Below are 24,065 nucleotides of genomic sequence, written 5' to 3'. Positions count from 1 at the left end.
AGTATTTTTAAGTATTTAGCATTTAAATATCAAATCTTATGAAGCTAACACACCACCAGCTCATAGTAAATTCTCCAATAATGTAGTGCGTTGTCTGAGAGGGCATGAAATTACTGACCCTCTGCTAATAGGACATGTGCTTTGAAATGACAGGATGAGATCTGTCTTGATTTGAATAGAGCCTTGTTGAGAGATGTAACCTGCTGTGGACTGATGTCCCCCAAAAACTCAGTCCCGACTGTGACAGTGTAAACAGAGTGGGAAATCCTATCATGATAATTGAAGGGTGGGGCCTTAAAGAGGTAGTTAGATTGTAGGACCATGCCTAGTGAATGAATTAATAATGGTGGTTCTGAGGGCTTTAAAAGGAGAGCAAATGAGAGCTTCTTTCTCTCTGCTCTGCCATTTTTCTACCATGTGAGACCCTTACATTGCTGTAAAGCCTCCACCAAAGAAGACCCTCACCACTTGTGTTCCCTGGACTTTGGACTTCCCAGTCTCCAAAGCTGTAAGCAATAAATTTCATTTTCTTAGAAATAACCTAGTTCCAGGTATTTCTGTTATAAACAACAGAAACAGATTAACCCATAGCCAGTGTTGGGGTAACTGTTTTTGGGCATGTCCTGGCCCTAGGTTAATCAGGTTTGGGTTAACCAGGCATGAGATGTAAAAAAATAAGTAAATAACCTGGCATCATGAGCCAAGTTATACTTGATTCTGATATAGAATCTTCACAGGTCTTTTTTAAAATCTTTTAACATTCCTCTGATGAAACTGAAGTCACTTGCACTGTTATAAATATTTCTGGTTTTGAGTCCAGAACACAATGGAAGTCATTTTGCAGATGCTTCTGTTTGTGGCTGACTTAAAGACCAACCTAATCCTATCTCTACACCATCCTAAGTCTTCATCTTCATCATTTCTTTCAGCTTGGATATACTTTTCTAGGACAATCCAACAGTGACCCCAATGTCCATCCAAAGCCACCATTTGGTCATTTTGTAGAGAAACCCACTTTCTAGCTTGGCCTAGGCCTACTCTATGACCTGAGCATAAATACGTCCTGTGCACCTCCAACTTCACCATCCTAGGGCTATTATGGAAACAGAGGTCATTCCTGGCTTAATGTTTTGGGCCAATGAAATGGTCTAACAGCGTCAAAGGAAGAAAGATCAGAAGCAGTAACCAAGATGCAGGGAATAGAAAGGAGACAGGTATTCAGAGAGTTCTACAAATCCTGAGGTGCAAGTGGAAGATTTAGTAGGAAGATGTTTAGAAAGAGAACTTATAAAGGTTTAGGGAAAGGCTCTTGATTCTGAAATACACAAAAAATTGAAGCTAGAAGGAAAAAAGTGAATTAGGGAATTCTTTAAAAGATTCAACTAACTAAATCTAGTTTAGGTACAGTACACCCAGTTAGGGCTAGATCACTGGTGTGTCATGCCAAAATGCAAACTTTAAACTTAATGCGTTACTACTTACAATACTTTTTTTCCCCCATCTCTAACCTTTTTCATCTAGTTCTATTCAGAGCACAGGAAACAAACAAACAAAACCCATTCATGGTGAGGACACAGAGAAACTGGACCCCTCATGCATTGTTGGTGGGAATGTAAAATGGCTCAGCTGCTGTCAAAAGTTTTGCAGTTCCTCAAATAGTTAAACATAGAAATTACCACATGACCCAGCAACTCCACTTCTAGGTATACACACAGTAGCATTCAAAGTAGAGACTCAAATACTTGTGCACCTATGTTCATAGCTACATTATTCACAATAATTAAAATGTGGAAGTAACCAAAGTGTCCACCTATGGATGAAAGAATAAACAAAATGTAGCATATATATAAATGGAATATTATTCATCCTCCCAAAAAAATGAAATTCTGATACATGCTACAACATGGATGAACCCTGAATTTATTATGCTAAGTGAATAAGCCAGACACAAAACAATAAATATTATATGATTCCTCTTACACGAGGTACCTAGAATAGGCAAATTCATAGAGATAGAAAGTGGAATATAAGTTATGAGGGGCAAGGAGGAAGGGATAGTAAGGATTTACTGTTTAATGGATACAAAGTTCTTATTTGTAATGAAAAAGTTGTGGAAATAGATAGTGGTGATGGCTGTACGATCTTGTGAATGTACTTAAAGTCACTGAATTGTCCAACTAAAAATGGTTAAAATAGTAAATTTTATGTTATACATATTTTACCACAATAAAAAAACTAACTAAAAAATTCAATCTTCTAGCTAGAGTGATTGGCCTGAGCATTTCAAGATGAGTTCCCGATGCCACCACTGCCAAAAATTCTGATATATACCTAATTATCCTTAATACTTGAACTTATATTAGGATTTTATTTTTGCTTAGCCAATAGTTTCAATGTCAATTGATAATCAATAAATGGATCAGATGATGCTACAGTAAATATTAAAAAGAAAATCAGAAGCTTCTATAACTGAGTATTCCTGCAAAAATGTGACAAACCCAAACCTATGCAATATGCCCATTATTCTAATAAATAAACAACAGTATCTTCTATCGTTAAATTCTGATTTTTATATTTCAGATTTCAATTTCTGTGTTTTAGGAAAGACAAATTTTAAAATCCTTAAAATACATTATAAAAAAAAATGTTCATCCATATTCTTTGACCTACTGCATGTACCTAAAAGAAAATCATAAAAAGAAATAGTAGGACTCAATCCCAACTAAAACTCAAACCATTATTGTTAAAGACTTTTTTTTAAGCATTTTTCCATTTTCTAAACAGGTTTTCTTCATCTCATTTTTGGTAATTTCCTGAATTAAAAAGCTATGGTTAGTTAAATTATTAATTTCTGATCTAGCTCAAAACAACTATGAAATTTACCAAGTACTATAAGTATCAAATCAGGATGTGGCATAACTTGATATTTAGAGAGTAAGAATGAGCCCAAAAACTCTTTTTACTCAATGTGGTTCAAGGACCAGTAGCACTGAATCACCTGGGAGCTTATTAGAAATGCAGAATCTCAAGTCTCACCCCAGACCTGGTGAATCAGAAACTGCATTTAAGAAGATCCCCAAATGATTCTTATGCACTTTAATATTTGAAAAGTGCTGAAGACAATGAAAAGCTTACAACTAAGTTAGAATACTGAAAAATATCTAACAGACTAGAAGTTGATGATACATCTATGATAATAAAGCAGAATGGGGAATTTTTAATTTATGGACTAAGAATGAAAAAGAATTCAACCACAAAAATCATTGCTTCTTAAGGAAAACTTTAGCTAAAATGGAAGCTGTGCTTTGCAGAGACAGAACTCATTGCAGGGTCCAGATTTAGGCTTTATTGTTTAGGAGTTCTCTCTGTCTCAGGAGGAAATTTAAAATAAAAACAACAACGTGTTGAACCTCATTAAGTAAAGGATCTCTGTAAACTGAAAGTCCTCATGAGAGCCCAACATCAGTCCCTCAATGATCCCTTTATAACGAACCAAAGCTCTAATGTACTGTGATCCAGAGGTCACCGTAGTGCCATGCAGTAAACATTCAATAAATAGAATCAACCAAGTTATAAAAGTAGCCTGACCCCACCTTTATACTTGTACAGGTTGTCTCTGAAAAGGATGAGTTCAGAGTTGGCTCAAAAACAAAATAAACGTATTTGTGCATCATTTTAAGAACCTTGAGGACGTTTGGTAGAAGACACATTTTGGGTTCAGAATGGTATTTTTAGCTTAAGAACTTCAGCTTTAAAAAGAAGAAAAACACTTGGTAGCTGTTTTGCAAAGAGAGCTTTATTTATATACTAGAAAAAAAATTTAAATAGAAAATTTCAGACTGTAACAAAGGAGAGGTCTGGATCTGCCAATACAGTACATAAATTCATCAACAACTCACAAGGATGTTAAGGAACATCCTCTTGCTGCCAGTGACATAAGAGGAATGTTTGTTTAAGTGACAGAAATCAAACACCCGGACATATTTTGGTCTTCAAGCACTAGCAGGATATCACAAACCAGCTTTTCCAAAGTCATGGTTTTGAAATTAACATCTAAAAAAGCACTGACTGGCTTTTCACCACGGAAAGAATAGAACTCCCAACTTGCTCAGTCATTTTTGACAGATGAAAACCTAATAGAAAACTTTTTTACCCTCATTTCTTTCTTAATGAACATGTTACTTATTCATGCTTTTGCGTCATCATTGACTTTAAACTTTTCATTTCTCATATCATTAGTCAGTCTTCTAAGCCTCGTATTTTTTTTCTTAAAATGTCCCTGGTACCCATCTCCAGTACACTTCCAGCCCCGATGATAAGTCCCTGTCTCCCTGAGACAGATTAAAGTAGTCTCCTTTTTAGCCTCTCTGAGTCCAATCTCCACCCATCTGATTCATCTTATACACCGTCACAGCCCAATCTTCCTTAAATAACAGTTGGATCACACGACTCCCTTACGTCAAACACTCCGAATTAGGAAGTATAATGAGTAAGAGAAGTTGTTCAGAATATCCACATTTGTCATTAGGATTTGCACGTCCTACTGCATATATTTACTGACTATCTACACAAAACAGATGCACTAGTTTCCCACAGCCACTATAAAAAAATTACCACAAATATAGTGGTTTTAAAAAACACAAATTTACTTTCTTACAGTTCTAGAGTCTGGATGTCAAAAATCAGTTCCACTGCGCAAAAGTCAAGGTGTAGGCAAGGCTGGTTCCTTCCAAAGGCTCTGAGGGGAGAGTCTATTTCTTTGCCTTTTTCAACTTCCAGTGGCTGCCCATATTCTTTAGCATATGGCCCCTTCTTCCACCTTCAACATGAGTCAGTCCAATCTCTGTCATCACACTGCCCTCTCCTCTAAATGACTCCTCCTGTGCCCTCTTTTAAGAACTCTGTGATTACACTGGTCCCAACCAAATTATCCAAGATAATCTCCCCACATCAAGATCCTTAACTTAATACCTTCTGCCAAGTCCATTTTTCCATATAAAGTAATATTCACAGGTACCAGGGATTATTACATGCACATATTTGGAGGACATTATTCAGCCTGCCATAGCAGATTCCATGCTGAACATTCCAGCCAGACTAATTATCTTAAGATATAAGGCAATATGCCACTTCCAGGGAGATGAAGTCGATGTACTTTTCCCTACTCTTCCCACTAAGCAAAAGTTTAAATCTTATATATTATACATATATATAACAAACATATGAAGACTGAAAAATAGAAGAAGGCAGACTGGTTAGGAACTTGAGACCCAAGTAACAACATGGTGGTTAGTTCCCTGGGTTTTCCTTTTGCCTTATACTCATATATCCCAGTTCTGGGGCTGAAGAAGTTGCCGATTAAGAAATGCCAACCAACCAGATTTTTCCAAAAGCCTGTTCTCTCAAGTCAAAGGATCAGGAAAAGGGTATCCTAGTAAGACAGAAAACTTTTAGATAATGACTGCTCTACTTCAGCCAAATACACAGAAAAAACTGTGGCCCCATCCTGCCCAGCCAACAAAGACTAAGAGTGGATCCTAGGTCTGCAACCCTGTCGGGCTGTAAGGAGACACCCCAATGCCTGCCCTCCCTGGCCAGAGAGGTGTCCAGAAGGCCGAGTAGGGAGCCAGGTAATAAGGTCCCCCAACCACAGCCCCACTCCCCACTAAAGAGCTAATGATGAAGCCTGAACTTCTGCCCCAACCAGGAGTTACAGGCACCCCTCCCCTGCCAGCTGAAGCAGTGTCAGAGGAGACCTAGGGGCGAGTGAAGACTTTTACAATCCCCCTTCAGAAACAAGGCCACCCCATCATGAAGTCAGTGAAGACCACATGGGGAAACTGGAACTCCAACCTCCACTCAGCAGTAACATGAAGGCCTCCTGACCTCGGGTATTAACAAAGACTGAGTGGGGAACCCAGACTCCTGCCTCCACTTGGTAGTAACAAGGTGTCAACCCCCCACTCGCCCCCAGTCCGTCACTGCCTTCCCCTGCTGGAACAGTGTAAGAGGCCAGATAAGACAGGGTTTAAAATAAAATCCAGAGTCTCATAGCATACTAGGAAAATAACCAGGTTGACATTTTCTGACAGTGACACTGACTGAATGAAAAGAGACAATCAGTAAATGCCAACACCATGATAACAGAGATGTCAGAATAAAAATGCTTCAACAAATAATTACAAACACACATAAAACAATTGACAAATAGAAAGTTTCAGCAAAGTAATGGAAGACGTAAAGAAGAACCAAATGGAAATTTAGAAAGAAAAAACACAAGAGTCAAAATTGAGAACTTAGTGGGTGGGCTACACAGCAGAATGGAGAAGAAAGAGGAGGGATCAGTGAACTGGAAGACAGAACAATAGAAATTACCCAATCTGAAAATAAAATGATGAACAGGGCCTCGGGGACCTGTAGGACTATAACAAAAGACCTAACATTCATGTCAACAGAGTCCCAAAGGAGAGGAGAAAGAGGACAAGGCTGAAAACAGTATAAATACCATTCGTAACCACTCAAAAAAATTAAATACTTAGGTGCAAACGTAACAAAACAGGACTTGTATCCCGAAAACTACACAACGCTGATGAAGGAAATCAAAGATCTAAATAAGCAGAGAGACATACTGTGTTTATGGGTTAGAAGACTCAATAATAGTAAAGACGTCAATTCTCCCCAAACTGATACAGAAATTCAACACAAACTGATACAGAGGTTCAGCATATTCCTATCAAATTCCCAGCAAGATTGTTTGTAGCTATAGACAAGATTATTCTAAAATTGATATGGGAAGGAAAAGGAAGTGGCAACACTAACACAATTTTGTTAAAGAAAGAGAAAGTGGAAGCAATTACTCTTCCGATGTGAAGGTTCGCTATAGAAAGGATAGACACGTAGGTCAATGGAACAGAATACAGAACAAAGACATAGATCCACATAAACATACCTAACTGATTTTTGATAATGAAGTAAAAGCAATTCAGTGGAGAAAAGATTGTCTTTTCAACAAATTGTTCTGAAGCAACTAGACATCCATAGGCAAAAAAAAAAAAATTAACCTTGACCTAAGTCTCACACCTTATTTAAAAAAGGGCAAAAGATTTGAAAAGAAACTCCACCAAAAAGATAAATGGATGACAAATAAGTATGTGAAAAGTCACTAAACATTATTAGTTCCTAGAGAAATCCAAATTAAAACCACAATAAGATATCATTGTACACCAATCAGAATGGTTAAAATAAAAAACACCACCACATGCCGACAAACATGCAGAGAAACTTGATACGCTGCTGGTGAGAATGTAAAACAGCACAGCCACTCTAGAAAATAGTTTACGACAGTTTCTTAACAACTAAACATGCACCATATAACCCACCTATTATACTCTTGTGTACTTGGGTACTTGTCCCAGAGAGACAAAAATTTATGTTCACACAAAAACCTGTACATTTATAGCATCTTTATTGGTAACAGCCAGAAACCATGAACAGCTCAGATGTCCTTCAACAGGTGAATGGCTAACAAACCATTTTTATGTTTTACATCCACATTTTGTAATACTATTCAACCACAAAAAGAAACAAACAATTGACATAGGCAACAACCTGGATGAATCTCCAGAGAATCACACAGAGAGAAAAATGCCAAGACCGAAGTTTATAGGCTCTATGACTCCATCGATAGAACATTCTTGAAATGACAAAATATATAAAGGGAGAAGAGATTAGCAGATATCAGAAGTTAAACAGGGCGTAGTAATGGGAAGTAGTGAGAGTGATTATGAAAAGGCAGTATGAGGGATCCTTGTGATGGCAATGTTCTACATCTTGACTGTACCAATGTCAATATCCTGATTGTGATCTTACATTATAGTTTTGCAAAATGTTAGCATTTGGGAAAAGTGGGAAAAGGGTACGTGGGATCTCCCTGTATTATTTCTTACAACTGCATGTTAGTTTACAATTATCTCAAAATAAAAATCCTAACTAAAATATATGTAAGTCAGATCACATCACTCTTCTGTTCAAAACCCTCCATTGACTTTTCGTCTCACCAAAAGAAAACCCAAAGTCCTAGAAGACTGAGTGATCTGACCTCCTTTACTTCCTCGCCTCATTTCTTATTGCTCTCCCTGTTAACCACAGGGGCTTCCAGCACATTCCCATTCAGACCTTCAGCACTTGTTCCCTTAGTGTGAAACCCTCTGCTCCAGATTACCCATGGGGAATGTTAGTCAGTACAGCCATTATGAAAAACAGTATGGAGGTTCCTCAAAAAATTAAAAATAGAACTACCATATGATTCAGCAATACCAATATTGGGTATATATCCAAAACAAATAAAATCAATAGGTTGAAAATATATCTGTACTCCCATGTTTATTGTACCGCTATTCACAATAGCCACAATATGGAATCAACCTCAGTGTCCATCAACGAATGAGTGGATAAAGAAAATCTGGTATATATACTCAAGGGAATACTATTCAGCCTCAAAAAAAAAAAAAGAAATCCTGTCATTTGCAACAATGTGGATTAACCTGAAAGACATTATGCTAAGTGAAATAAGCCAAGAAAAAAGACAAATACAACATGATCACACTTATGTGTGGAATCTAAAAAAGTCACATTCATAGGAGTAGAGTAAAATAGTGGTTACCAGAGGCTAGGGGGTGGGTGGGGGAGAGGGGAAATAGAGGGACTGTGGAGATACTGGTCAAGAATACAAAATTTCAGTGAGACAGAAGGAATAAGCTCAAGAGGTCTATTGTACATGGTGACTACTGTTTACACAATGTATTGTACACTTGAAAATTGCTGAGAGAGTAGATTCATTTTAAAACTGCAGTAATTATGACATTGAGGTATTGGTGTCAAGACAGCCAAATTAACCACATTAATAGAGTCCAGAAACAAACTCACATATATAGAGACACTTGACTTATGATAAAGGTGACACTAGAGCAATAGGAAAAGGTCTTTTCAGTACATTGTTCTGGTCAACTGGATATCTATATGGGGGGAAAAAGAACCTTGGCTCCTATTTCACAACATATTTTTTAAATTACTTCCTGATGAACTGTTTATTTAAATGTGATAGAAAAATCAATAAAGCTTCTGGAAGAAAACATAAAACAATGTATTCAAACTTTGGAGGTGACAAAAATAAATAGTACATAGAAAGCATTATTTATATGGAAAAGATTAATGAAATTGGGCTGCACTGAAATTCTAAAATTCTGTTCATCAAAAGACACTATTAAGAGAGTCAAAATGCAAACCATGAGGGCAGTAGAGTATATTTGCATTGCATATAATGGACACTGTACTTGTATCCAGAATATTTAAATACCTACAAATCAATAAGAAAAAAAAAAGAATGTGATAGAAAAATGTATAAAAGACATGAAAAGATACTTCATAAAAGAGAATACACAAATGACCAATAAATATATGACAAGACATTCAACCTCATTAGTCCTCAGGGAAAAGCAAATTAAAAGTACAAAGCAAATTACCACAACAAGCAAAATCCAATGGCTTGAATTTAAAAGACTGATAAACCACTGCTGATTAGAACAGAAACAGGCATATCTACTTTGGAAAACTATTTAATAATACCTGTTGAAGCTGAACGCACACATACCCAAATATTCCACTCACAGATATACATCCAACAGACAGGTGTACCAAAAGACATGAAAAACTCCAAAAACTGCAAACAACCTAAATATCCATCAACAGAAGAACTAAAATGTCACATATTCAAACAATGGAACATTATACAGCAATGAAAATGAACAAGCTGTTTCTATACACAACAGCAAAGATAATATGGAGTAAAAGAAGTTTAGCCACACAATCTGTATGGTTCCATTTATTTAGGGTTCAAAAACAAACAAAACTCATCTATGGTGTTATAAGTCAGAATAATAGTTACTTTGGTGAAGACCTGGATGGCATACGGAAGGGGATACAAGAGGGTTTTCTGGGGGCTAGTTAACTTTCTGTTTCTTGATCTGGGGGAGGTTACACAGGTGTATTTGCTTTGTGAAAGTTCACTGAGCCTACCTTTCAAACCACCCATTCCCAGATTATATTCTATTCACAGTAGTGTTTGTGGGCTTTAGAATGGTAAATCTGTTCCCATCTCAGGACCTTCATGTGCCCGTGCATGGGACACAATTCAAATTTTGCCAGGACTGGCCCCTTCTTGCCCTTTAGGTTTCAGCTCTCCTAGAGAGGCCCTCCTGGACCACTCAATCCAAAGCGATCCCAACAATCATCCTCCCCTCACCCAGTTTCTATCACATCTTCACAGCCATCACCATCAGAAATCATCTTGCATGTAAATTAGAACACTTGTTTATTGCATGCTCCTTCCACTAGAAATGTCAGCACCCTCAGAATAAGAACCTTGGCTGCCATGTTCACTGCTGCATCCCCAGACAGAGTGGGCACCCAATAAATATCTTTTGGAAGAATGAGTCTCACCAATGCACTAAACAGTTTCTTCCCCTGTGGGGCATGTGAAGACACAGGCTTGGAAGGGAAGGCGATGAGAGGAAGAGGAGAAAATAAAAGAGTAAAAAGTTAAGCAAAATACTACTTCTAGTGCCACTAAGAGGCATAAAGCAGAATAAGCCACAGACCACTAACTACCCTGAAGGAGGTAATCTAACAAAGCCTGGGAGAGCCCATGAAAAACGCAGGCATCTATAAGAAACACCACAAAATATAAAAGGTATAGTGCCTAAAAAAAAAAAACTTGCCTTCAGGGAGGATTCTAATCTAAGAATCATACTGGCTTACTTTAGTATTATAGTTACACAAGTCATTCCTACATCTCATTTTTCATAGACAAATACTTAGAAAACTATAATATTGACTATACCTAAGTAAATTTCCTAAGTTTTATAGCTTAAGTATCTATGAATGAAAAAATCTTTCTTCAACCTACAGTGATTTTGCTTCAAAACCCTAATTTATTCTATTATTATTTTGAGATATGGCAGAGAGAGGGGGCATGGTAGGGAGGTAGAAAGGAGTGCACAGGCATGAAGTAGGAGGGCTGTGGTATCTAACACCCTGAGAAAACCAGGTGACCTTGACAAGTACTATTCTCAGTATGTCTCCTCATCTTGTGAGCTGCACCTAGTAGAGTGCCTGGTGCAAGGTGAGTATTCAAGAGATTCCTATTGAATGAACATTCTTCCACGCAATAATTTTAACAGGTTGATTAAATTGCTTAAAGAACTAGGCTTAGGAGTATTTGGGTTTTTTTGTTTTTTAACCCTAAGGGCATTTATTCAACTTTAGTAAGCAATTAGTATAACAAACACCTGTCAGGTACACAGCACAAACTCCATTCTATAGGCACACAAAATGCAAAACAGAGAAACAGAAAATCCCTGGCTGAGAATCTTATCAAGAATAAAGCTCCAAAATAACAGAATTATTTTATTTGTACCTCACAGGTAAAAACCTAAAAATTTCTGTCTTCTTAACAGTCCTCTTCTTGCATATTTTTTTCTTGCACACTCATTACACTTCTGCCTCATTCTTTTAAGCTAAGGTACAACTGCTCATTTTTCGGCATTTATTTTCTTATCAGTTATTCCCTCTAGGATTGGAAACTAAAGTAAGTAATTCCTCAGCAAGCTCAAATCCTCTTAATTCTTCCAGGAGCTAAAAGCTTACTTATGGTATCTTTCTACAAAATTCATGATCATTTGTTTCTTATCAACTTAAATGATTTAAAATGGAAAGGAATAATTATACAGAAAAAAATACTATTCAAAATAGAGCCATTCCAGTCTAAAAAGGAAAAATAAAATGAGGTTTCAGTATGGTAACACTAATTGGTAATATTTTAGAGCTGGTCGTAGATCAAATAGTGCTAATTTCATCTCCTCATTTTATTAATGAGTAAATTGACAGTGAGTTCTAACATTTTAAGGAGAAACCAGGTGGACCAGAGAGGGTAGTGTCTTTACGAGTTAAATCTCTCCACCTCATGGGGTGGGCTGCACAGAAAGTTAATGAATGAATGAATAAGTGAATGAGTGGATGAATAAATTTATAAGTATTCTTCTAAATAATGGTCATAAAGCTAGTCTGTGGCAGGGCAGGGCCAGGACTAAAACTCAGTTCTCTTCTGTTTTCTTTCTTGGTAACCTCCCGGGTGTATTCACAAGTTGCAGCTACACTGGCAGTTTAGTTAGTTGTCAGGAGAGCAGTAATCCTACCAAAATCACTGACTGACCTTAGTTGTGGTTTTATTATTATTATTATTCTGCTTTTAGACATGCAAACAAAAGAAAAGAATGAAAAGAGCCAAGTGGGATGACATAAGAAAATTGCACTGTAGCCAGATCACACATAGAAAATGACAGAAAAAGGGTAGGCAGAGATGGCTCTGTGATTTTCTTCTCACTCTCACATGATCTAAGAGATATAAAAGGTACAAAGGTAGAATGCATTAGCTGTCAGATCAACAATACTCTATTAGAGGCACAGACTTCTCTAACAATGCAGCCATTTTATAACCAAGGGACTGACACAGTCCACGACCAGGGGAACAGGAGGAAGAAAGGATGAGGAACAAGGATGTAATGTGATAATGGAGACGGTATACTCACTCTTCCAGGAAGTGTTGTTGGGGTCCTATAATGGAGCCTGGCCGGCATATTCTGATCCAAGCAATTATTTCAGCATGTGTAAACCTGTAGTGTTTCATTACATAACAGGCTATCAATGTCCCTGTTCTTCCAAGACCAGCTGTAAGAGAGAGAAACAGAAGAAGAAATTCAAAGTCCAGCAAATGTACCCACAAAAACACTGAAATTAAACCCTGCCCAGAAACTGCACTGGATTCAAGTATAATGATATTATCAACAGCTAATAAGTATACAACTGCTATCATAAAAAAAAAAAAAATCTGTACTTTTCTTTAACCAATGGAAAGCTCAAAATGAAGCTGCCATATATTTGGGGGCAAGAAAGTGATGTGATGAAAACAAATGGATCTGGCAGCAGCATATCTACCGGCTGGACTGGAAAGGCCAAAGGCAGCCAGAGACGTGGTGGAAGGCAGGGGCAGGAAAGCCAGGGTGGCTGTGGGTGGGCAGTGGCAATAAAGAAAAGCTGAATTAGAAGTGCATTGTGATTGGTCCACGGGGAAGTTAAAGAAGACTGATATTTCTGACCTGGACTGGTACAATGTTGATTTCATCCATGAAAACATTTAGTTAGGAAAGGAAATAGAGGAAAGTTGATGGCTTCATTTTTGTTTAAAAATCTGCTTTTGAGAGGTCCTTTTGTCAGCTTTCCCTGGCCAAACAATAAAGAGAATCTTCTCTAATCTCCCCAGCACTTTAAAATACATGGTGAAATACCATCATGTCATCTAATGGTGTAATACATGCCATTATTTAAGTTCCATTAAGTAAGAAAAAATTAAACTATGACATACTATCAAGTTTAAGATCTATCCTAATTTCAGAAATGTTAAAATGTGAAAAAGGTATGTCTTTAAATTGGTGTTTCTCTACGGCCGGCCCGTGGCTCACCTGGGAGAGTGTGGTACTGATAACACCAAAGCCATGGGTTCAGATCCCTATATAGGGATGGCCGGTTGGCTCACTTGGGAGAGCGTGGTGCTGACACCACCAAGTCAAGGGTTAAGATCCCCTTACCGGTCATCTTTTTAGAAAAAATAAAATAAAATAAATAATAAATTGGTGTTTCTCAACTTTTTTATGTTATTGCTCCTCTCAGGAGCCTCTTTAGATATTTTTTTCCTAATCGTCCCCCATGAAATTTTACTGCCACAAACATACTGCATTATCTGGTTATGTACACTTTGTAAATCTATGCTATATACAGAAAAAGAAAAAGATTTTCATCCCCAAAAAACAACTTTGCCATCTTGGGAGCAATATTGGTCTGGCTGAGAATACATATCAAAAATGCAAATGAAATGACAATCAAGTTCATGTCTATAATGCCTGGCATTCCCCTCTCATTAACCCTTCCTTTTTAAGAAGTGTATATACAAAGTTTTATTAGATGAGGGGTGTGTGTGTAGATGTCCTGTTTTCGTCTAAAGTAGCTTTTGCCCTAGATCAAGCATCAACATTCTTTAGAAAACAGTGAAGTTTATGGTCTCAGTGAGGCTCTTCCTTTAATATTAAGAGTTAAGGGTAATTTGCCTCTCTGTTTCACACAGAGCTTATAGGTGTTAATTCCCCAGATACCTAATGAGACTACAGGTAAATATGTAGCTAAAACACAGATGAATTTCCTGGAACAGGAGCCAGGGCCCGGATGGTTTCCAAAGCCCCTCCTTCAAGCCACCAATTGGGTCTCTGTCTGGAGAGATGATGGCCTTAGTTATGGAGACACCATCCCTCACTGCTTCCTTCATTGTGCAAGGAGCCATCTGGCTCCTTCACTTAGGCTCCCAGTCATACTCACAACCAAAAAGGTGGTGCAGAAAATTTTCAAATTTCTCTGAAGCTAAAGTTGCTTCCCCCTTTTAAAAAGAGTCTATAATTTAGGTCTATAAAAAGAACGTACTTAGCACTCAATAGTTAGGAGCTCTTAACACAATTGAACAGAATAAGAAAACTTCACTAAGTTCTATAAAAACTTCAACAAAATTTTTAAAGTATTCATAATTAAGGGCTCCCTAGCACAGCATGACAAGATATTGAAAAGTGTCCTATTTATACCAAGTCAAACACCAATTGCTTTACAGTTCCAGGCATTTTCTGAAATCCCTATAGAACATCAATAATCACAAACTGGAATATCATTAATGTTGCTATATTTTAGACTACTATTTGTGCTAAAAAAATTTCTAGAATTCATAGCCATCTCTTTTATCAACCACAAAGTAAACTGTAGACATTGAATTGTAAGTTTTCACACATTCCCAGCAAATTAGTTTCTAGTTTACTCTGCCTATAATATTTTATATCAAGGCATGACATATTCATTCTCTTTTCAGCAGCTACGAAAGTTCATTTGACACAGGATAAAATTCTCTCTCCCTCCTCCTTTAAGTTCAATTAAAATACTGAGCACTGCTTGAATTCCCAGAAAATTAAGCTGACTTAATTAGGGTAGATGTCAAAATAATTAACAGGCCTATACTCAATAGGTATGCTATTAAAAGCAATACAGCTGTAATTAAACTGAAAGTGTGTAATCCTTACAAAAGAATCCTACATGTATGTACAAAGGGAAGCAAATGAAATAATACTCTCAAAAAGATGTCACGACATATAAATGTGACATTCCTATACAAGAACTGACCTCAATGTTAAAGGTTCTGATATTAAATAAAAATATAAAAACCCCTGTAATTTAGAATATATATATATATATTATTTATAGAATATATTTATAGAATTATTATAGAATATATATTAATTATAGAAAATATATATATATATATTCCTTAAAAGGTAAACATTCAAACATTCACAGGTCAAGGATACACAAAGAATATCTGCAACAAGAATGTTTAACACCAGAGAATTTTACTTTCACAATGTTTCTTAGGTGAGAAATACTATAAAGAAAAATGCTGTTTTAATGAAAGCTTTACATTTCTTCTCCCTTGAATTTGTCAGTCCAAGACATGGATTGTTAATCCACAGATAAACTATATGACCTAGGAATTGTAAAACTAATCGACTAAGAAATAAAGCCAAATTAACAACCCCCCCCCAAAAAAAATACTGATTTTTATGACACAAAACTAAACTTTGAAAAAGATGAGTATCTCCTACTAAACGTTGGTAGTTCCCATATTCACGTTAGCTCTCAGGTTCTGATACTTGAAATACATGAAATGTGGGTTTTTCTTGGACCCGGGCAATCTTTAACAAGAAGGGATGGAAAGACAAACGTCCCTAGGGAGCAAATGAATCCCACCAGGACAAGCCCACTCACTACCACGCCACTATGGCCTCAAAGCAGCTCCCGCGAATGAGCGAGCAAGAGACACCTTCCTAACAGATCCCCCGGCCCAATATCAGAGACAGAATGTGCTGCAAAATCAGGACCCCATCCTGCGAGGAAGTCGGGAGGGCGAGGGATGAAGCCCGACATAAGGAGCCCTCATCTAAATCGGGGCCACGTGCGGCTCGTTTCCATCTCTCCGGGTCTCCAGGAAAATGCAGCTTCCCGTCGCTGCTCACATGTTCAGCAAAGTACCTCCACCTACTCACATCTTAAACATAGAAGCAAGGGCCTACAAAAATGGTATTTTAATTTCTGTCAGAACCAAAGCCATACCCGGCTGAATAAATCAGAACAGCGCTAGGCACACGAAAAGAACAGTACCGTTCCCGACACCTACCAGACGATTAGCATAAAACGAGACAGAAACCCGCTCTCAGACACAAAAGCACGAGAACAGCACCACCCAGCGGCACTAGGAAAAGCTGCGTGTGAGGGGAACTAGAGGCTCCATCTCAGGGCGGCCTAAGCTGAAATTAGACTCCAGTAAAATACCTTCCACCATACCTGAACATCTAAAATGGAATTTGAGCCTCCTTGGAGTCTAATAACTAAGCTTAGAGCAAATGCCATTTCATATTTTCTGGGTAACTGACATAGGGTGGCCAGATAAAATAGAGAATGTATGTTCTATGTAATATGTGGAACATGTTTATACTTTAAAAAGTATTCGTTGTTAACCTAACATTCAAATTTAACTAGGCATCCTGTATTTTTATTTGCTAAATCTGGCAACCCTACACCAACCCTATACTCTGAACGACCCCTGCTCCAAACTACCCACCCCCAGAAATAGGGATTCATTTACATAACCAAGACTTTCAGTTCATTCCAAGGAAAGGCATCATATCAGTGGCAAGTAAATCAGTCGGTAACCCCAGCAACCGGCAAAAAGAATCTCTGTTCCATAATGCAAAAGACAAGTGGGGGAGGGGAGGGGCAGACGGTGGAATGGGGTCCAGATGGCCGGGTCATAAAATGGGAGCCCTAAACATCAGATGGGTGGAAGAGGATGCACACGAGATGAGCAACAGAGAAAGAAAAGGAGAAAGGGGAAGGAACAACCCTTGCTTCTAGATAGTTCCACCTACTGAAGGGAGTCCCTGCCAGCCTACGGAAGGGCTGCTGTTTCTCCTAGTTGTGGCGCATGGTGTCACGGCGCTGGGGTCAGAAGCACTGCCCGACCCAGAAAGCCACAGCACCGGCAGCTGGCCACAACCCAAGCAATCCTTTCTTTCGGAAGGGGTTATTAGAATGGGTTTGTGTTCCAGTTTTCTGAAATGAAAAGCCTCGCTGTTCTCTAAGACAGTAACTGGTTTTATGTGCTGGGTCGTCCCCTTTATGTTTTGGCTCGTCCCCTTCCACAGGCTCAGCGACCACCGAGGCCTCGCACGCACCTTTGCAGTGAACCGCGATGGCCCCTTCGGTGTTCTCACAGATGTTCAGGAACCTTCGCAGGATGTTGTCGCTGGGCGTGCTCCCGTCTATGAAGAACAGGTCGTAGTGCTCGAAGCCAGCGTCTGTGAAGCGCTTTGCCTCGTAAATCTTTTTGTTCAGCCTCACGATTGCAGTCACGTTATGCTTTTTGAAATAAGGAAAGTAGGCTTCAGGGGCGTGAAGAGGGTAACCTGAAGGGGGAAACGAGCAGTAAGCAAAAGGCACGCGTTTCATCTGACTTAACCCAGAAACACAAACCCCTCAACAGAGCTTAGGAGGAAGGAGTGTTTCATGAGAGTAAAATGTGGCCTTGAGCTCCTAAAAGCAGCAGTCTGCATATCTGTAAACACCCTAGGAGGTTCAAAATCTCAACCTCTAGGACTCATATCCTGGAAGCACAGTCCTCCCACCCCCCAAACAAGAGCATTCCTGAAGTGCTCAACTGCTCACAGTAGACCTGGAATGAGAATTGATTCTGTTCCCCCTCAAGCATTATTCTCCACTTGACAAATACTTTTAAGCTAGAGTTAAGCCTTTTTGGCCACATGTATAGTTTTAATCTATAGTATAATCCCTCACAAAAGCAATTAGTGATTATTAAGCACCTACTATGTAAAAGTCACAAGTGCATACACAGTAACTTTTTGTGGACTTTTTGGGGGGGTGAAAAGATGCTCAGTCTCTAAATCTCTTCTATTTTTAGTGGCTCCATCATCCTGGGAGTATTCCTGGGAGCTACAGAATCAGCTTCACGACAGACCTAGTCTTGGCCATTCAGCCAAGGTGACTAATAGGGGCTTTGGCCATTGCAGGGGTGAGGGGACTGATTTCTCAGCACACTGATTACTACACCTGTAACCCATTCAGGGCTCAGTGCTTCACCGCAGAGCAGGTCAGAGAAAGGATCTCATTTGGAATTCATTCACGATGGTCAGCAGCAGCCAACAGAGTGAACCAGACAGTTTCCTCACCATGTCCTTGGTTGTATTTCCTACTGCCTTGGATCCCGCTTATGCTGGTCATTTCCTATTTCCTCTCAACTCCAAGCCAACGCACTTGTGTCTACTGCTCTGTTATGCTGGGGCTGGGGTCCGTATATTACACTTCCCAGACTACCTTTCTAGCTGGCATTCTGTTAGTTTTAAAAACGGGAGGCACTAACAGGCAACCAGAGGAGGGAGATGGGACTTCTTCCTGTGCTCCTGCCAGCATCACTGTGGCAGCAGGAGACAGGAGTGGCCAGAGCTCCCAGCTTAGTGTGTTAAGCACCAGCACCAGCCTGTTTGTTACCCTCTTCAGCACCCAAATCCAAACACCTGCTGTGTGGCCTTCCCTTCAGAGATCAGAGCACCAGCCATCTGGCTCCTCCTCAGAGCTCCCAGGTTCTGGTAATTCCGCTTTTGTCCCTGCTGTCCTGCCAGCCTTAAAGGCACTAAGTTTTCTCCTGATATTCAGTTTCTTCTGAGTTGCCTTTTTACTTTTTAGTCTCCTTGGTAACAAATTCCTCATATTAAATTCCCTCTCTTTGAAACACCTAGTGTGGTTCCCATTTTCCTGCCTGGACCATGCTGATATGCTCTCTCTCATGAATCCTGCACATTTTCTAAGCCTAGTTCTCTACCTTCTCTTGAAGTCTGTGAGCTACCCAACATATTCTAACAAATGCCTTCTTGGTTTAATTTACCAGACTTGGTTCTGCTGCTTGTAACCTAGAGCCCTAACTGGTACATTTGGCCAGGGTCACACCAGGGATGGAGCCAGAGCTGGAAAACAGGCCCAACTACTCCATAGCCCAGATATATGATTTTCACAGGCCCCGCTGCTTTTGAGCAAACAGGTAATACAGAGCTTATTTAAAACCTCCAGTGCAGAAACAGTAACTTATGCATTCACATGTAGAGAAAACACATGCTTTTCTACTTGCAAAAATCAAGCCTGTTTTTCTGGTTGGTTTATTTGCTCAAATTATTTCCCAGCAACAGAATTATAGCCTAAAGGGAGAAAGGACTATGGGTGGCATGAGGAAATAAGTTTTTCTATCATGTGAGGAATGGGAAGGAGAAGGACTCACAAACACTTGGGATGCCTTCCCTCGGTGTGACAGGCTGATGAGAGCTTCTGCCACTGGGTTCCTGGCATACCTTGCACCTCCATGCCGGCCACTGTCACCCAGTGTGCTAATGGCTGGTTTGGTGTTCATCCCCTCCCCCCTGCAACCAAGGCTGTAAGAATCTCTCTTTTCATGTATGAATTTCCATCAGGAGCAAATTGTCCATATAGCTAATATACCTAAACAGATTATTAAGAGAAACAATGCATATCTTTTGAGAAAAGAACACTGGACAGAACTGTCCAAATATAGCAACAAAACACTGAAATAAAAACAGTAATGACAATAATCACACCTAACAGTTGAGCACTTATTATGTGCAAGGCACTATGCTAAGTGCTTCATGTGGATTATCTCATTAAACCCTGAATTACTCAATTTCTGATACCTGAAAAAAAGTTAACCGGCCCATGCACACACAACTAGTAAGGGGCAGAGGCCAGCATTTGAACCCTGGCAGATTCCAACACCTGTGCTGGGGCTGATCTCGGCAAAGGCTCAACTTGATTCTACTCGTAAGGCCTCCAAATGAGAGAACATGATATGAACATTAGGAGCTGTACTTCCTAGAGCTGGTGATCAGGTTTGAAAAAATCCTTACAACTGTTTCAAATTAGCTACAACCAACAAACAATGAAAATATCCTATGACCTCTGAACAACTGTTTGTGGGTGTCATCAATGTATTTGGATGTTTGAGGGGGAGGGGCGGGTTTTAGCAATGTGCAAGGCTCCGGGGGAGTTCTCCAGCCCACCCAGACCTGATGGATCATTCATCCCACCCTTACTCCATGTGGCCACTAGATGGTGGCCCAGCATCAGTGAAGCAAAGCAGAGCCCCAGGGTTGAGCTGACCAAACACAGAGACACAATTTCAGAGCTAAAAGAGATTTTAAAATTCATCTCTTCCACTTCTCAGGTCCTCATTTTAAAGTTAGGACACTGAAGAACAGCAGAATTAAATGACTAGCAGACCCAATCTTATTAAAAGTAAAAACTGCAAAATGGGTAGGCAGATGCAGGAAGACATAAAATATGTTGATTAGGCTTGTTAACGATAAAAATGTAATCATAATGTCTGCTATCCAATAAAAGCCTATTGTATGCCCAACACTGTGCATGGCACTTACAATATATCTCCGATCCTCACTAGATGCCTTCAATGGGCATCATATTTCCCCTGTGTGGTATACTAGAAAACTGATGCTCGGAGAAGTTGTGGAGCGCACTGAAGTTCACACAGCTGCTAAGGGATGGAGCCAGGCTTCAACCTGCCCAGGCTCTTTACACAAAGCTTCTACCACTAAATGAGCAGTCATACAAAGTTATCTTTCTCTTTCTCTCTCTCTCTCTCTCTCTCTCTCTCTCTCTCTCTCTCTCTCTGTGTATGTGTGTGTAAACAGAGGTGAGAATAACATTGCCACTTAGAGATATTTTTTGGAAGTTTGAAATCCAAAATATCTCTTTCATGTTACTGCTTTTATATTCATTTATCAATTCAAAATTGTTTAACAAAAATGTAGAGCTCTTCTCTTCCCCACTGTCAAAACAGCATTAATCAAGATGGCTGAAAGAAACTCCTAGTTGTTCTCTGTTGACACAGACACACACTTAAGACTCTTACAGTGATTCTGCCCAGATCCCAAGATTTCAGGGCTTCCTTTTGCTACATCCTAGCAACAGCTGTTTCACTGTTAGTTCCTTAAAAATCTCAGCTTTTCTACTAACAAACCCCTAAAATACGTTTCCTGATGAAACACAGGCTTTCTTAATTCAAGGGGGGGAAAAAAAGGAATGTATCAAGACTTCACTATAATTGAATCGTTTATTAATTTCATCACAAAATTCAAAGTTCAAAAACTATTTACAAAGTTAAAGCCCTTTACAAAAAAAAAAAAAACACAAGGTGGGTTGGTTAGCTCAGCTGGTTACAGCACGGCCTTGTAACACCAAGGTCAAAGGGTTCAGTTCCCCTTACGGGCCAGCCACCAAAAAAAAAAAAAAACCCACGGTGAAGCTTCTAGTGAATATCAGATTTTTAAATGGGAATTCCAGTAAAATATCAGTATTTTACCAATGTCATCTTTCAACGAAATTGTTCTAGGCATTATAAAAGCTAAAAAGTATTAGGCAAGCAGCACTTTCAGACCTTTTTTCCTCATCTGAGACAGCACAATATATACATAGAAAAAAAAAGATGTATAGAGAGCAATATCTTACCAGTGACTATTTCTTGATTATACAATTTTTTAGAGTTTACCCTTCATCTATACTGCTTTAATTTTCTATAGTGAGCACATCCTGTGTGATAAAAAAGAAAACAGAATTTGGAATCAAAAGACCTATGTCTGAATCCACACGCTGCCACTTACTGGCTGTAGAAACCTGGGTAAGTTAGGTAACTCCTCTATATCTCCATCTTCTCTTCCATAAAACAACTTCCACCTACTCAAGAGGGTGGTTCTCACCATTAAATAGACGACGTGTGTACAAGAGGCTTAGCACCACCCTTGGCATATAAGTAACTGGTGGCTATAATTCTTTCTCCATATTGCAATACGGGACCAAAAAAACTATTCAGAGTTTTGGCAATGAAGAATTATTACACAAATTATATATATATATCCTTTAACCTAGTGATTCTACTTATAAGAATTTAGAGAAGAGACTAGAACTGCAAAAAGATGTATGAATATATATGCCAACCACAGCAACTTTTAAAAAGTGAAAAACTGTGAACAACTTAAATCTCACTCAAAAATAAATTAACAAAATTATGGCACAGTCATATAGTGAAATAATATATAATGAGTCACGGAAAATGATAACGTGTTTCTACATTTACTGCCATGGAAAGAAGTCTGTGATGTGCTAAGTGAAAAAAAAGTTGGCTATAAGATAATAATTATATTATTATTCCATTTTTGTAAAAAAAATACTTTTATAATGTATATGTATATACACACGATGTTTATGAGGGGTCTTCAAAAAATTCATGGAAAGATTCATATTATCTTTTAATTCCATTTTTCTACGAACTTTTTGAAATACCATCGTATATACATTGAGGGAGTTAAAATGTGAGCAAGTAAAAACTACAGAGAAGCAGATGGAAGAAATAAAAATAGCCAGTAATCCCACCACCAACTATTAAAACTAATAAACGGGTAGAATTATAGATCACTTTTATGTTCTTTTTACTAGTTTATCTGCATTTTTCTCTCTTTTTAAAAAATAAGCATGTATTACCTATATAAAAATATTTTAAGTGACTTTTATACCTCTCATCAACTCTTTAAGAAAACTCGGTAAAACACATGATTCCCAAATGGTAAAATTCTTTCAACTTTGCCAAACAAATACCCAACAACAAAGCCACTACGGAAACAATACACCTACTAAGATTCCCTGGGCCCGAGTCAGATAATTTTGCACAGAAGGTACAATCCTGTCTTGAAAGACCAACTATCAATAAGCAGTTTCCTCAGGTACTCAGTATGTTTCTCCTAATGACCCAACATTGCAGAGGTTAACTAATCAATGTCTAGAGCAAAAAACGGTTCATTAACAAACTCATGAATGAGAAGACCTAATTCTGGCTTCACCACAGAGGTCCCCTGTTTGTTAGCTTAACCCTTTAAACCTCAACTGCCTATCCTTGATTCTCGTTAGATATGCTACAGGTATGAGATGATGTGCATGTTTGTGGAAAGTCAAACAAATAATCAAATCTACATGCATGAATAACATTATACAAGAAAGTAGATTGTAGAAAAAATAATTGCTGATGATGATGATGAAAGAAGAATAAATCTAGACCAGGGGTTTCAAATCAGGTTCCCGCAGAGGACTCGTGTCCATCTCTATGACCAGAAAGAAAGCAAAAGTGGAGCTATTATGTTCATGGATAATATTTTTTTCAATTTTATGTACTTCTCCTATAAATTATTCTTTATCCTTTGATGTCTATCATTTCTTGTCTTTTAGGGAATGTTAACAGATGAAAGTAAAAATGATTCAGTAGAAAATAAGTATTAGGGCTGGCCAGTTAGCTCAGTTGGTTAGAGTGCGGTGTTGTAACACCAGGGTTAAGGATTCAAATCCACATGCCATCCAGCCACCAAAAGAAAATAAAAGAAATAAAGAAGAAAATAAGTACCAATGGGAAAACTCACCTGGCTGATCATGTTCCATTCAAGAAGTCTATTTTTTGCTGTGCTTTTATTATTTTCCCTAAAAATGTCTGCTCATGGCTATATATATGCTGCAAATAAGTAGTTTAATTACTGTCAGCTAGAAAATTGTTCCTAGTTGTCACAATGGAACTAAATATATCAGTGTAGTAGTGGCAACATTTAGGAGCACAGCTCTAAAATGAAGTACCAGTTCTGCCTATTACTATGTGACCTTGGGCAAATTACCTAGAAATAAGCTTCAACTTCCTCCTCTGTAAAATGGAGATAATAGAATCTACATCTCACAGA

The 24,065-nt window shown here is 38.5% G+C and overlaps 1 protein-coding gene across 8 annotated transcripts in view; it reads right to left on the bottom strand.

Moving 5' to 3' along the window:
- Positions 1–24,065, bottom strand: part of CDC14A (cell division cycle 14A) — a 159,722-nt gene that overhangs the window by 36,560 nt on the left and 99,097 nt on the right. For 7 of the 8 annotated variants that reach the window (XM_063104365.1, XM_063104369.1, XM_063104364.1 and 4 more), the window contains 2 exons: positions 17,433–17,663; positions 12,645–12,783 (listed from right to left, as the gene is read on the bottom strand). In XM_063104365.1, coding sequence (XP_062960435.1) covers positions 12,645–12,783; positions 17,433–17,663 — 370 coding nt within the window. Of the gene's footprint in view, positions 1–12,644; positions 12,784–17,432; positions 17,664–23,756; positions 23,803–24,065 lie in introns of those variants that run through there. The other variant, XM_063104371.1, reaches the window with a different exon arrangement.

The sequence above is a fragment of the Cynocephalus volans genome, chromosome 8, assembly GCF_027409185.1.
Source record: "Cynocephalus volans isolate mCynVol1 chromosome 8, mCynVol1.pri, whole genome shotgun sequence".
Lineage (NCBI taxonomy): Eukaryota > Metazoa > Chordata > Mammalia > Dermoptera > Cynocephalidae > Cynocephalus > Cynocephalus volans.
The sequence above is the reverse complement of the archived record's forward strand: the minus strand, read 5'-3'. Positions and strand labels throughout refer to the sequence as shown.